Source organism: Antechinus flavipes, chromosome 2 (genome assembly GCF_016432865.1).
Source record: "Antechinus flavipes isolate AdamAnt ecotype Samford, QLD, Australia chromosome 2, AdamAnt_v2, whole genome shotgun sequence".
In the NCBI taxonomy this organism is placed as follows: Eukaryota; Metazoa; Chordata; class Mammalia; order Dasyuromorphia; family Dasyuridae; genus Antechinus; species Antechinus flavipes.
Genome location: NC_067399.1, coordinates 129,803,225 through 129,819,601, shown reverse-complemented (window position 1 = coordinate 129,819,601; position 16,377 = coordinate 129,803,225). Strand labels below are relative to the sequence as shown.

Genomic DNA, 16,377 nt, shown 5'->3' with positions numbered 1-16,377 from the left:
TAGTAAGAGTGGACCAACTCTATAATAGAGTAAGTCAGCAGGTAAAAACTGTTTAGCTACATGTAGTTTTGTGTCTTCAGGAAAAACAAAATTCACCATACCAGATTTAGAGTAATTCTAAAAAAATTCAGAGGAAAAAAAAAAACTTAATTACCTGATTCCACTTGCATTTGCCTTATATTCAATGGCTATTAGCATGACATGAAGCTTCACAAAGCAGAGCCTAGGCAAGAGGAAAGAAAGGCACCGATAAGAAGGCCTGGAGGCAGAAGAAGGTGGTCTCTAGGTATGGTTGCACAGAGATCTCATTCATGTTCTACCCTGGCTATCAGAAGAGGAAAAGGTCATCAGTATTGACAAAGCCTTTTCCCCAAATTCTCTTGCTTTTTTAATGGCTTTCCCTAACTCTCTGCTTCCTTTTTATAAAGGCTGATGTCAGGGAACTTACAAACAAACAATATTTCTGTCCATTTTAATTAAATGAACATTTCTGAATTGTGGACTTTGTGCCACACAGTGTTCTATCTGCTGGGGACATAAAGACACAAATGAACCAGTTCTTGCCCTTATACTTCTTTTCTCTCCTCTCATAAACATTCTCTGCCTTCTTTGGTGGAGGTAAAAGGAGTGTTAAAATGGAGATAGAGGTATGTATCTCCCTGTGACTTATGGAAAAGAAATCCAATCAGATAAGATAGTTGGGCAGGTGCTTCTAACTCCCTCATTCTCACTAAGTCTCATAAACAATTGCTCTTTGGTGCTTATAGATTGCCATCTCTCCATGAAAAACTCAGGACCCTTGCTTTGGAAGATGGAGGCACTAGGAAGAAGGCAAGATAAAATATATAAGCAAGAGGGAGTTCACCTGCTGATCAAGCCATCCTGTATGTAAGGAGAGCACACTGCTAAATGTACTTGAAAAGATAGAGCAAGTAGAAAAGACAAAAGAAAAAAATATTGACTTACCGAGAAACTTCAGGGAAAGTCATTCCCTCAAAGTCATTGGAGAGGACATGAGTCACAATGTTATTGTTCAGGCCATCCAGGAAATATTTTTGCCAGGCTTGTTTGGGGATGATCTAGAATACATAAACAGATAGCAAAATGTGTACAGGTACAGAAATCAGGAATACTAAAACACACTGGGGCCACTCTGCATTTTTCTTTCTCCCGCTCCCTCTGTTTTTCCTTCTCCCTTTTCCTTTCCCTCTTCTCTTCTTTTTCCTCTCTCTCTCCTGCCCCCTATCTCCTTCTCTCTCTCAAGATTACTTTATTTCTTTGTATAACCATGTATTTATTTATTAGTGTAAGAAGGAAGAGAGAAGAAGAGAATTAGCACTTAGCTAGTACCTACTATGTACCATGCATTGTGTCAAGTCCATTACAAATATCTGATTTGATCTTCACAACAACTTGGGAGGTAGGTGTTGTTATTATCCACATTTTGCAAAGGAGGAAACTGAGACAAACTGAGATTAAATGAGTAACCCAAGGATAAATAGCTAATAAGTATCTGAGAGCAGATTTGAACTCAGATCTTGGTAACTTCAGTCTCAGTGCTCTATCTATTGCATATTTTAACTTTCTGCAATATAAGTTTCTCAAAGGAGTTTCATTTTTGTTTTCTAATTCTCAGAAGCTGACACAGTGTCCTACATGTAGTGAGCACTTAATAATTTGTTATTTTGAACTGAAATGAAGTGAAATATGGATACCACCCATCCTCTGGAATTCAGCAGGTAGTCCTGGCTGAGAAGCCATAATCAAAGGAAGTTGAAGAACAATATCAATTATGAATTTTTTATACTATGAAAGTGGAAATGCTTAGAATGAGGGATGATTTATCAAGTGGTATGAATGCTCTTCTCTGATATTCTAAAGTTTGTTATATTATGAATGAGAGCTTAGGCTCAACGAGATAGATGTAGAAGCAATGGTAGAAATAGCAGAGATTTGAAGCACATTTGGGGAAAATGTTTTAACAAAGAAACAGAAGAGTCCAGGAGTACAATATTTATATTTGAAGGAGTGAGTTCTTCTTCCTGGAGATGTTCAAGGAAAAACTGTATGCTCATTTCTCAGGGTCATGTTAAGTATGAGACTTGTTTAGCTGGATGAGTTGACTTTTGGGCTGTTTCCAAGTTGGAGAATTCTCACTTTAACAATTGGTTTTAATAATGAGTGGAAGCAATTCAGAAGCTAATTTGATCTCTGTGTAAAGATATATCCTATTAGAGCTATTCTGAAGTGCAATTGGTCATTTCAAGAATAGTTGGTAATTAAGTAGTTAGTTCCTTATTACTTAAGGTCCTATCATAGGCTGGATAGCTTCCTGTTGGAAATAGTACAGAAAAGATTATAGTTCAAGTACAACTGAGATTAGTAGGGGATTAATAAATGCTTATTGATGTCCATATCTTTCCAAGTCTGAGATTTTCTGATTCTACATACCTCCAAGAAGGCATTAGTTTCCTTTGTCCATGGTCAGGTAACCCCAGAGGGCAATGGGGTCTTTTCCTAATGGCATAAGATGTTACTGTAGTTTTCCAAAATTATAAGAGTGAAGGAATGGAGAATAACAGTGCCTTAATATCCTCTTATAATTCTGCTGAGTGGTCTGGCCCATTTTAACTGAGTTGTGGAATCAAAGGAAAATCAAAATGTGTCCCCCAATTTTGTCACATTTTCATTGACCCATGGAACCAACATGATAAATACTGTGAGTAGTAGTAGATAAACATGTTGGCAAAGGGAGGAAAGCTTCCAAAAAGGGAGAAGAAGATCATGACAAGGCAATATGCAACCAGAGGAGCATATGTTTGGAAGGAGAGAGAGTGTTGTTGCTAAGTGACCAGCTCCAGATTTAGTTGTGTTGCCTTGGAGATCAGATATGAGCATCATCAGGTGAGAACCACATTCTTCATTTACCAATTGTGTCACCTGGTTTCTTTACCTGGATGAAAGATAAAAATCACAACTTTAGATACCTTGGCCCCTAAAGCTTAGGTGGCTCTTCAAAGTATAGGATCAGGGGTAACTGACCATTTCCTTTGTGGACTACTCTGGCTAACTGCATCTTTGTTTGGGAGTGATTAAATGAAGGATGCTGTCTTTCTTTAACAATTGTGTCCCTCATTCAAAAGAAAGTATCTGGGTTAGACAAAATCTCCCCATTTGGCAATTCAGGCCCCTTCTGAGAACTGAGCTGGATCCTTCACCCACCTTTACTAGAAGTTTTCTGAATTCCCTTGAATTCCTCTAATGAGCTGGACTCACCTCACTAGTCAGTCTATTCCATGGTTTAATTCCACATTACCCTGGAAATTGGCTTATTATCTCTAATCTGAATGTTCCCATTTTTAGCAAAGGGCCATAAAGGCTAATCATGGAGATAAAAAAGGACCTTCTGGGGCAGTTTGAAAAAGATTAGAAAGGAAAACAAGAAAATTTGGATTATGAATCCTAGAACTATCAGATCGTAGAGAGCTAGCCATTTCTGATGTTGGTTTAAATCTGAAAGAAATACTTCACTGTAATACAATTAAAACAAAACAAAACAAAACCTCCTCATATTACTCTTCATAATTATTTACTATATAGGGTAATTAAATACATGTATCACCAATCTCAATTAGACTTTTTAATCTAGGAGATGAAGGAATCAACCAAAAAAACCATCTTATTTATTTGATATAATAGTTCAGTTTAGAGTTTGGAGTTTTAGATTTCCATTTTACAGATAAATGAACTGAGGCCTAGAAAAGATAATTTCACACATTTCTGTAAGGCTTTAATAAAAACAAAGGATTTCCCTCATAGTATATAATTTGTGAAAGAGAGTAAAAACATTATTATTATTGCCTTACAGATAAGAAAAGTGAAGCTAAAAGAATACATAGTTTGTCTCTTGAACAAGATAAGGAAACAAGCTAAAAGTCAAGATGAATGGCTTACTGTCACAAAGCTAGGAAGTGACAGAGCCTTGATCTGAACTCAACTTCTGAATTCAAGTACAATGTTCTTTCTATTTTACACTAGTAACAAGAACCAAAGATAAGATTTGGAAATTGTGACTTTCGAGCAACTTCTTTTTCTATTGGAACGTCAAGTCTTAATAGCAGTCAGTGTTTTCCTCTCATATTGATGAGAACCAAGAAATAATGAAGAATTTTAGAAAGCTTTGTTTTATTTTAAAACTTAAGATTTTCCTAATTTGAACACCTTAAAGTTTTTTACAGACTTCCCCAGCCATTACAAGAGCTGTTAATCAAATACCTAGCTTACTTTTTTGTTGTTTCACAAAATGCCATTGCAAATGAAGTTGGTATTGACACAATTATCTTCAAAGAGAAAGTTTCAACTTCTAAATAAGAGGAGAAAAACTAGTTGGTTTCTTTTCTCTCTTTACCAGCAATAATCCCATGATTATACAGTCCTCAATTTGCTCAGAACAATTAATTAAAAATACAGCAATCACAGCAGATACTGCAATTCTCTGTCACTTAGTGAATACAGAATTCAATTTCCTTGAATTCATGTCATTTACTGGAGACATATCCATTGACCACTAGGTGATAGTAAAAGCATATCCAATGCAGCAACATGAGCTTTCTTTAGGCAGCATAATGCATGATGATTATTCTTTATTTTTATCTCTTTATAATATCTCCTCATATTGGCTTGAGAGAATTGCCTAGCAATGTTATGTTATTCAAAGGTTGTTTCTTCTTTATCAAGTATATATATTTTCTCTTCTTTCTCTCTTGTTACTGCTACTTTTACCTTCCCAGCACCCACCATGGTTTTATTTTATTTTATTTTGTGACTGTAAAACGTCAAAAGACCAAGAAAGATTAGGAGAAAAAACCCTAGCAATTCATGAATAAAGGCTTTGGAGTGCTGTGTGTGTGTGTGTGTGTGTGTGTGTGTGTGTGTGTGTGTGTGTGTGCCCATGCATTTTGGGAGATGGGAATAGAAAATTTAGATAAACAAAAGTTTTCAAAGATCCTAAGAACCAGTAAAGAGTATAGAAGTATAGAATAATAAAGTAAGAAGCATTAAGGGTCCTTAATCATTTTTCTCTAGGTATTCTTAACCCAGGGTCTTTCAATCTGTTTTAAAAACTATTTCGATAGCTGTATTTCATTATGACTAATTTCTTTTGTACTAGGATTACAAAGGTAATATATTTTATTTTAGTATTTGCAAACATTTTTCTGAGGATAAACAGACTTCAGCAGGCAGCTAAAGAGTCCATGATACAAATAAAAAGATTAAAAGAACATTTAATTCTAGTCCAAGTTTTTCATTTTGTAAAGAAAAATGAAGCTCACATAGAAACAGTGGGTTGCACAGCATTAAAAATAGGTGGTGAATGGCAGAGCTGGGACTTGAATCCAGGTTTTCTGACTTTACAATCAGGTTTATTTCTACTATACAGCCTCAGAGAGAATCCAACCTAAAGACTTTCTTCTGAGGAGGGAGCTTCAGCACAGTATGGGATTCTCAAAAGCTATACCAGAAGAATACAAACTCTGATTTTACAAAGATAGAAAGACTTTCAGTACAGACCTAGCCATAGGCTATTCACCAAAGGCCAGCTTAACAAATTACAAAGAGACTTGTCACCAAAAAGACCATTGGTAGCAATAGTGAATGATTTTGGGCAAAATGATGCAAAGGACTTTTTAAGACATGGAGGAGTTGCAATGTGCAGAGAGAGCACCCACATTAATTAAATTATGACTCTCTGGATCCATCCCAATTGAAAGAATGGAATAACCCTAGCAAGAGGATTAACATCCTCCAAGTAACAGAAAGGAAAATTTTACTAGCCTGTCTACTATGTGTCCCATTCTAGCCATTCTAAAATGATTACTTAATTACTATTTGTTGATTGTTATAATGCTTTACATAATTTTCTTATTTATTACTCATAGTTTCTATGTGAGGCACTATACATATTTTTATTCCAGTTTTACTGATGAGAAAAATGGGATTCAAAAGGATTAAGCAACTTGTGAGATTATAAGTGTTTGAGATGGGGTGAAAACTGTTACCTCCAAAATTTAGCACCTTACCCACCTAGGCTGAGTTTTCTCATATTGTATCATCATATTTCAGTACAGTCTATTACTATATCTCATTCCTCTCATCTTGTAATGTAAGTTGTGTGGACAGATAGGGGATATAGAAGAAAGTGTTCTGATCTTGGAGTTGAAAACTAGTTTTAGATTCCTGCTAGACCTGTGACTGAGGGAGAATTATTTCACTTCTTTCATTTCAGTTTCCTCATCTACAAAATGGGAATAATAATAGTCTCTAACTCCTAAGTTTTAAGATCCAAATGAAATAATTATAAAATACTTTGCAAATCTCAAAATGCTATATAAATATGAGCTGTTGATATTATTTTTCATTTGGACATTTTAAAAGTAATTATAAATAGTACTCTCATAGCTTACTGATGGTTCTTTTAAGCATACAATTGTTTCTTTCAAACTGAAGCAACAGAGGGAGTATCCTTGCTAGTAAGTGTGTGGACTTTTTGGAGCATCAGTATACTCCTTTCTGTCTCCATTCAATTTTCTCCGAAGATGTATCACAGCTAACTCTTCTAGTATTCTATTTACATCTTTAACTTCTTTCTTATTCATTTTGTGGTTTGATTTATCTAGTTCTGGGAAAGCAAGGTTGAGATCTCCCACTATTATAGTTTTGCTGTCTGCTTTGCTATCTTCTTTCAGCTCTTTTAACTTCTTCTCTAGGAATTTGGATACTATAGCACTTGATGCATATATATTTAGTATTGATATTGGTTCATTATATATGGTACCTTTTAGTAAAATATAGTTACCTTCCTTATTTTTTAAAAGTAGATCTATCTTTGTTTTTACTTCATCTGAGATCAGAACTGCTACCCACCTTTTTCTTTTTACTTCACCTGAAACATAATAGATTCTGCTCCAGTCCTTTAGCTTCACTCTATATATCTCACTATGTTTTAAATGTGTTTCTTTTAAATAACATATTATAGGATTCTGGCTCTTAATTCAATCTGCTATTTGCTTCCATTTTATGGGAGAGTTCATCTTATTCACATTCACAATTAAAATAACTAATTCTGTATTTCTTGCCATCTTATTCACCTTAAATTATGCTTTTCTCTTTCCTTTCTCCCTTTTCTTTTCCCCAGTATTTCCACCTCCCTTAAACAGTCCTTCTCCTTTAGAGACCCTTTCCATTTTTAACACTTTTGCTTTACAACTTCTGTTTTCCATCCTATTAGTCTTTCTCTTTCTTTCCCCCCTTTCCCTCCCACTTCCCTATAAGGTGAAACAAGTTTTTGAAACCAAATATGTCTGATATTCTCTCTTAGAGCCAAATAAGATGAGAATAAGATTCACACACTGGAGCATCATCAGCATTTAATTCTGATTATTGAGTAGTAAGAAGGCTCAGTGAATAGAACACTGGAGTCAGGAACACCTGAATTTAAATTTAGCCTCTGACACTTACTAGATGTGCAAATTTATGTGTTTCAGTTTCTCATCTGTAAAAGGAGCTAAAGAAGAAAATGCAAATCCTTCCAATAACTTTGTGAAGAAAACCCCAAGTGAGTTGACAAAGTGCTGAACATAATTGAAAAACAAATAACACCCCCTCTGCCATGTAGCAATACCATTACAGTACAATGGAGTATATTTAGCGCAGAAATACCTAAGTTAGAATCTTTGCTTTTGTGATTCCTGACAAGTCATTAAATCTTTTGAGACCTCAGGTATTCATTTTAATAAAATAATTTAGTTTTAATAATACCATCAGCTAGGTTAATCCTACATTTTTGTTGCTAAAATAATAATAGCTAATATTTACATAATTTAAAGTTTGCAAGCAATAAGAGCACTATCATTTAGGTTCAAACTTATTTTTTATCATATTCCTGAGGTAGAGAGAAAGGCATACAACATTTGCATTTTATAGAGAAAACAATTGAAGTACAGAGAAAGCAAATAAATTCCCCAAGGTCAATTAGCCAACAAAGAGGTCGAGACTTAAATCTGTATTTCTTGATTTTATTTAGTAACTTTCCAACTATGTGCTATTGATGGTAGCCACTACCCAGTTCCTCTATGTGTTCTCTATTGCTCACATTGTCATCTATTTTTAAATACAGTAGACTTTGGCATGGGGATTGGATACAGACTAGATAATTTTTTTTTTGCACTTTCTGGCATGGTTACCTTTTTGGTCTGTTCCACAAACAGGGAAGTTAGGAAAGTAGCTAAGCCTGGAACCAAACAGCCTTGAGCAATGAATCCTAGGTTCAGTTCAGCAAAGCAGATGACATTGTCCCCAGAATACCAGTCCCAGTTGGGAATCTTTGGCAGGTAATACTGTTTAAGTTGGAAAATAGGTTAGGAAAATATGCACAAGCCTAAAAGCTCTTAAATCACTTGTTTTTCTTTCCTTGACATAATCACAACTCAATGATAATAACTCACTTTTCTTCAGCTTTGTTTCCCTCTAAACAACCCTGAGACATGATTAAGGACATTAACAGTATCCTCATTTTAGTAAAATTAAGTTCTGAATAGTGATCTTGCTTTCCTAAGGGTGACATGGAGCTAGTAGGATGTAGAATCAGGGTTCAAATTCAGGGCTTATGGACATTTGCATTATACTTTATTTCCTCTATACATGTACATAAAAGTAGTTCTCAGTGCTTACTTAGCTCAGTATTAGTATGAGAAGAAATTCATCATTTCTATTTGGAAATGCTGAATATATTATTGTTCACCAGTATCTTGTACAATACCTTGTATCAAAAGGATACATATTGAAATGATTTCACAAAGAATTTGATTTTAGTAAATCCCACTTTGCCAATCGTTAAATTCAATAAATTCAAGTTAAATATTAGGGATCTGAAACAGACCCAAAGTCATACTTTTGTATGACTAAGTTCAGGAAATATTCAAGTTTTACCAAAGAATGAAGAATTTTATTAAAAACCAATATAAAGTCATATGTAAGACTATAGCTAAGTAGAAAACTTCATCTTGGTATATTGGATAGTAGAAAAGAAATTAATCTTAATTGTAGTGGCCAAGGTTAGGAATAAGACAGCTGTCCTTTGTTTGTAACTAGTGAGGTAAAATCTGTCATATCATTTTCCATTCAATGGATCAGATTTTAGAAAAGGCATTGATAAGCTGAAAAATATATAGAGGAGACCAACAGGACGGCGAACATCCTTCCACGCTTTGTGGGACAATGAAAGTCAATGGGGATATGTAGCCTGATGAAGAAAGGACTTTGGGGGATATTACAGCTGATTTCAAATATATGAAATACTGTCATTTGGTAGAAGGATTCTACCTGTTCTGCTTGATTCCAGCATAAAAAAGGTAGAGGCAGAAATTGTAGAGAATGATTTTAGGGGGACATAAGTACACAATTTCCTAACAATGAGATCCATCCTAATATGGAATGGAGTTTAACTTGGGAGGTAGGATTTCTGCCCTTCTCTGGAAATCTTCAATCAAACAATGGCTGATTCCATGTTAGGAAGGCTAATAGGACTTTTTGCTGAGATACAGTGGCATTGGAATAGTTTAAATTCTGTTATTCTGTGCCTTGGCCTTAATTTCTTAAATAATGGGGTTGGACTACATGTCCCCTAATTTGCTTCTTAATTCTAATCTCTGATTTTTATGACCTAATGACATTAGATATAATTAGCAGTTTTCATACCTTGTTATGGGATTGAAGTATCTGTATGATGACTCTGGCCTTAGGGTAATAGTTCTTGATAGAGAGTACCCTATGTAGAAAACACATATGTATTAGTTTACTTGTGTGGCCTAAAAAGTTTGTAATACACACTTACTGGGGAGAATTTATTGGTTTTGATGCAAGATTAGTATCTAATAATGTTGGTGCTTAGGTATTTTGTTGAATAATTATGTGTGTAGATAGAATTTTGAGGGAAATATAGTATATTCTTAGGTTCAGCAAACTATACTTGGGGAAAGTTCAGCTGTTCATATTAAGAGGCCATAGACAAAATATTATCTGACATAAGTAGACACATGTTATGCTGACACACAGAACAACTTAATGGGGATGTATACCAAAGGCTAAAGTGATATATCCAACTCCTCCTCCCATTCCATATACCTATGAGGAGAGAAAGGGCCCAATTTTCAGCCTAAATTATCTTCAAAGGCAAAACTATAGAGTCCCTTCAAAATGGATTTTGTTGACTTTGCACATATTCTGTTCCCTTTAATAGAATGTAAACTTCTTGAGAAAAAGAGCTGTGTCATTTTTACTTTTGTATCCCTACTACTTAGCTTTTCTAGCATATATGAATCATTTAATAAATGCTTGTTGATGAATTTTACATAACCAAAATCTCATCTATTTTGAGGTTGTCATTTTGATCTTCCATCAAATACACACATACACACACGCACATATATGCATATATTCCTTATTTTATTCATTCATTGATTTATATGAGTGCAAAAACCATATTTATGCATATATATATTCTTTATATTAATACATACATAGACATATGAATACAAGTAGAGGAACTATTATTTAATTTTCTTGAGAATCCTCTACCAAATTTATATTAATATTTTATATTGATCTGAATATATGAATATGCACATATAATATATGCAAAACAAAAGTCATGGTTCTGATGCCTGAATAAACCAATGAACTTTTTAGTGTTCTATAGCCACAAACGGCAATGCTAGGCTTGCCCCATCATGCCATTGGCCAAAAGGAGAATCAATGAGAGTCTGCATGGTTCAGCAAACATAGTAGAGATCTATTACTTAAAAATAAAACAAATAAAAAAAAAAGATCCCATAAAATCTCCCAGACTGATATGGGTAATCAAAAGTGTCTTCAGTACAATTATAATTATTACATGTGACTAGTGACCATTTACTTCATTTCTTTTTTCCATCTTTAATAGAATTCTGGAGGAAGTGAGAAGAATAGAGAGTTTAATGATTCGAAGTGAACATTTTTTGGTAAAGTCTGAAAGGTGCTGTAACAAGGGTGCATTGGAGATTTTATCTATCTTCTTTCCCTCAGTGATTGCATAGTGGGATTGAGAAAATAAAAAGAGAGTTGTACTTCCACAAATAATAGATTATGACATAGTGCAATGAAACAATGCCTAAAAAATGCCTTGGATATAGTTTCTGTTGTATTTGTTGAACTGAATTGTTTTAGGAGCTAATAAATTCTCCATCACTGAAAATGTTTCAGCAAAAATCAGTTGTATACTTCTAAAGGATCGTCTAAAATTATTTTCCAAACCTAATGAAATTCTCCACTTAGAGATGGCACATCCTTGTTTTTACTGCCGTTCTGAGGAGTTCTGAAGAACTTTCTCAGAGAAATTGCAACATAACAAGTATTTAAAAATAAAACATGTTAGCCTTTTACCTCATGATGTTAGAAGTATCTTCAATGTATGAATCAGCACACATAGGATTGGCTAAAATCAGGCAGGCTTCTGCATATTCCACCTATTCTTCAAGATCAAACAGGAATCATCTTGTCAAATATATGAGGAACTCCTGAGTTGCTCTAACTTCAAGCTGTCTTATGATATAAAGGCAAAAGAGTCATCAAAACAACAATAGTGAAGTCTCTGCCATTACAGAGGCAGGGCATTTTGGGAATCCTTCTTTGTACCAGTAACACAGCTCTCAAATGGTCCGGGATAATTGGTTGAGTGGCAGAGAGAAGCTAGTAATAATAACTACCAATATGTTGTGAAGTTTGAAAATTACAGTCTTCACAGAAACCCTAGGAAGGAAGTAGTTTTTTCCCTATTTGTCAGATAAAGAAATAAATATTCTGGGAAAAGATGTGATTTCACCATGGCCACACAGCTTATAAGGCAGGAAATTGAGCTGGTCTCCTGACTATAAGTCAGGTCTGTGTTAAAGAATTAGCTTTTTTCAGCTCCCCCGCCAAAAAAAACAAAAAAAAACCCCAAAAAAACTTATCCTTAAATTGTCAGTGAACATTCATACTTACAAAATCAGAAAATGTTACATATTGTCCTTTATTTATCTTTTCTTTTATTGTTGATTAAGAATATGATGATAAAAATAATAATATAGATTAAATATATATATATATATACATATACATATCTATCTATCTATCTATCTATCTATATATATATACATATACATATATGTGTGTGTGTATTTTGTCTCAGGCACTGAGAGATAACTATTAGTGGTGATTCCTTTAATTTCTGTATAAAAAAAGCCCTGCCATTTTCCTTCTATCTCTTTGTTTCTGTCTGTCTTTTCTCTTATTATATGAAATAAAAAATCTTAATAGATACCCCCTCAACCGAAATCTTTCCTCTCACCCAGTCATAGGACTATGAGGGACTGATTCAAGCTATTTGTTTGTATGACTATATAACTGGTGCTTGTGTATGTGTCTGCAGGTAACCATACTTGTCTTTAAGATTTAATCAAGGTATTCTTTTTCCAGAAAATTGGAGAGAATGAGTAAAAATGGTTGGGTTGTAAGGGTTTGAGGGTTGATTCAGGATTTGGCAGATCTGCTTTGGCAATAAACCATCCCTCAGGTCCCTCAGCATTCTTCTCTATTAAGGACTGAAGCTCTCAAAGAGATTCGGATGGCTAATTTTTAAGAGAAGTAAATTGAAAATATCTCAAAGGGCTGTGTCTTAATTTTTTTCAGAAATTTTAAAATCAGGAATTTTTGAAACAATATCTCCTCCTACTCCACCCTCATCAATTGTCATCATAGAAACTATGGCATTCACCTTTCCCATCAGGTGAGGGGTGAAAATTATGTTGAAGCAGAAACATTTTAAAAGCAACTGTGGTTTTACAGCTCACGTGAGGGATGACCAGAAACAAGGATGTCCAGAAAAAGATCTTACCGCAACTCTCTTTAAATCTTCCATTTTCAATGCAGATCCATAGAAGAAACTAGTATAAGCCAAGTACAGCTTGAAAATTGTCTCCAGCTCCAGGGAAGGAAGGGTTCTGGGTAAAGAGGAAAGTAAAAATGAGGGCCCAGAGAGGAAAGAAATCTTCACAAATTGCATAATTAATGTTATTCTTTAATCTAGTATGTCTAGATAGATTTTATATATAGATATATAAATGAAAGAAGAATGAATAAATGGATAGATGAATAGATACATAGATATAAATAATTAAATAGATGACTACTTATTAATCACTTTCTGTGTATCAGGAACAATAAATTCTGAGGATAGAAATTCTAGAAAATAACAATCATTCAGAGAATTTACATTCTAATTAAGGATTAAAACTTTTCAAAGGGAGTGGTGCCTTTCAGGAATTACAGACACGGAAGAAGTAATTGTTGATTGAAAGACTTGGTAGTAAGGTGGGAAAGGAGGTCCCATCCTATTGTTTTTTTTTTTTGGAAAATGTGAAGCCACTAATTTAGTGCAATAAAGTCATCCTATAAGGGCTATCAATGTGGTTTGGAAAGGGCTGTATAGGCAAAAGCAACTGTCTGAACAGAATACTTTGAATAGCATCAGGAATGTTCTTTCCTCCTCCTACTCTATCCTGTGCTTAAAGTATTACTATTAATGGCAATAATAAGCTTCAGGACTTAGAATGTCCACATTTTTTTTCCTTGAAGGATTTTAAATGGATTTACAAACAAATTCCCTGTGTCTGAATGTACTGATTATTTTGGATGCTTTCCCTTCCTAGCATGTTTAAGATATTTATGAAGTAACACACACACGTCTATATATGATGTATACTCAAAATATAATTTAAAATGGTACACCTGTGCATCATTGTGATCAAAGTTATATTTGGAAAACCAATGAACTAAATACTGAAAGTTACCAGTATGTTTGTTACTGCTCCAATATTTTTTTTTCTATTTTCTTATTTTATTTTGTTTTTGTTTTCCTGAGGCCTTTGGTGTGTAATAAGGAAATCAACATGTCACTCTAAAAGCCGGGTTCTTCACTCAGATTTTTACCCAGGAGCATGAAATAAGAGGATATAAATGAATTTTTTTAAAAAAAATCTGTGGATATTGAGTTCATCTGTGCCTGCTTCAACCACAGTTAATTTTCAGGCATGTTTTTAATCTGTTTTTAATATTATTATCCTTTAGGCTGTGTCTGTCATATCTCCGTGTTTTCTGCCTCTATTTCCTCATAGCTACTTACTAAAATTAATCTACAGTTTCTATATGTGACAGCATGGAAGGGGGTTAGAGAAAGGACAGCAACCTAGGGATTTGTGAGGGAACCTGCAGTTTTCTAGGAGATGAAAGAAGTCCTTAGAACTCTGACCTGAGGCCTGGCTATTGCTCAAATGGAGAGCTGTGAAAAACTGATGTGAAGGTCACTATGTGGAAAGTGTCAGGTTTAAAATTTATGGCATACACGAATTGGTTCAAGTTATTTTAATCTGAAGAAAAATTAGGGGTGACCTAAGAATTCCCTTCATTTATTTTAAGGCTTTCATGTTGGAAAGGGGGTTACATTTGTTCTACTTTGTCTCAGAGGGCAGAATTAGATGCAGAAGCATTGAGACTTAATTTAAGGAAAAAGTTTCTCAATAATTAATGTTGCCTAACTTGATTCAAATGGATTTTTTAAATACCAAACCATTTTGATGAAGAGGATAATGATGATGGTGGTAGTAACAATAATAACATTTAGATACACTTTAAAGCAGGGGTCCTCAAACTTTTAAAATAGGGGGCCAGTTCACTGTCCCTCAGACTGTTGGAGGGCCGGACTATAGTGAAAACAAAAACTTTGTTTTGTGGGCCTTTAAATAAAGAAACTTCATAGCCCTGAGTGAGAGGGATAAACATCCTCAGCTGCTGCATCTGGCTTGTGGGCCATAGTTTGAGGATACCTGCAAAGTCTGCAAGGTGCTTTACAAATGTGATATTCACAAGACCCTATGGTACTTGAAGCGCTGTTATCTCATTTTGCAGATGGATAAACTGAGGCCTAGAAAAGTTGAATGCTTTCCCAGAAACTAAGTGTCTGAGGCAGTATTTGAACTCACATCTCCCAGACTCTGGGAGTTTTCAACACTGTAATACAGTGAATTTTCTAGCACTGCAAATGTTTATGTGGCAGAAAATCATTTGTTCAGGTTGTCAAGGAACAGATTAGAGTGGGTGACTTTGGATTGCCTTTCTTACCTCTCTAAATTTCTATGTTTCTGTAAAATTACCCAGTCTGCTTTTTGATTGGGTAATTTCATTCTGTGTGAGGGTCAGAACACCAGAAATTTCAGGTGAGTTACTGGTGGGTTTTCTACCATATTAAGTCACCTCGTATCATTCCCTTTGGAATGATAAGGAACTTGGATATGAGACCTTGAATTGAAGGGAGACAGTCTACCCAACAACAGCCCAGAAGCCTTGGTTCTTCAATATGATTTCCCTAATCAAATTCCTTTGCCCTGCAGCATCAGGTTTCCTTTATGAGTTCTGAGATTAAATTTAGAAGCTCTGAGTAATGCAGATATACTTACTCTCCCAGGAAAATGATCTCAATATTCATTTCCCCTGCTTTGGGCTGAAGGAAATTTCTCAGGAAAGCAGTTACACTCTCCACAGTGATATTTCCACAAACTACAATGAATCTGAGAAGCAAGAAGAAAGCACAGAATAAATATGCTCTTTGGAGGACAAAATCACCTTCTTATCAGGGATTAGATGCAAATGAGTTAATTTGGAATACTAAAATGTATCCCACCTTTAACAAATGATAGATGTGAAAATCCAGCTCTATGAGATATAATAAACAAAGAAATCTTCATTTTGTAAAATAATACAGAAGAGGATATGTTTAAAGGAGTCTCTAGTTCCCCTCTTATATCTACATTCAGTCCTTTAAAGAGCAAAAATTTGCCCACTCTTCCTACCACCAACTCTCCTTTATAAATTTGTACTGTTGAAATCAAGTAGAGCAGAAGCAGGCCATCCTATAATCTGCCCATTGATAATGAGGCCTTCCCACAGGAAGCTAACACATTTTACAACACACCAGAATAGTCTAGCTCTCTCTCCATCCCCACAGATTCATACTCACAGGAAGCTACTGGCTGGATGCTCATCTTTTTTCTACTAGAAACCCCGACTCACTTTTTTCTTTCTCAATCCTTTATCTCCCTTGCTATAACTCTACTCAATCAATCTATTTCCCTTCTCTCAAACCCCTCCCTAAAGTCATCTCACTGTAGGGTTTGTGAAGATTATATGAAGACAAATTGTGTGATTTCAGCATTCTTCTTCCTTAGAAACCCACCTTTTTATTTCTTA

At 34.8% G+C, this 16,377-nt stretch overlaps 1 protein-coding gene across 1 annotated transcript in view; it reads right to left on the bottom strand.

Moving 5' to 3' along the window:
* The window catches only part of KCNU1 (potassium calcium-activated channel subfamily U member 1), a 268,697-nt gene that overhangs the window by 151,354 nt on the left and 100,966 nt on the right, over positions 1–16,377 (bottom strand). The window contains 7 exon segments of the mRNA XM_051975505.1: positions 155–223; positions 967–1,079; positions 8,244–8,396; positions 9,757–9,826; positions 11,479–11,561; positions 12,971–13,076; positions 15,588–15,698. Of these exon segments, the coding sequence (XP_051831465.1) occupies positions 155–223; positions 967–1,079; positions 8,244–8,396; positions 9,757–9,826; positions 11,479–11,561; positions 12,971–13,076; positions 15,588–15,698 (705 nt within the window).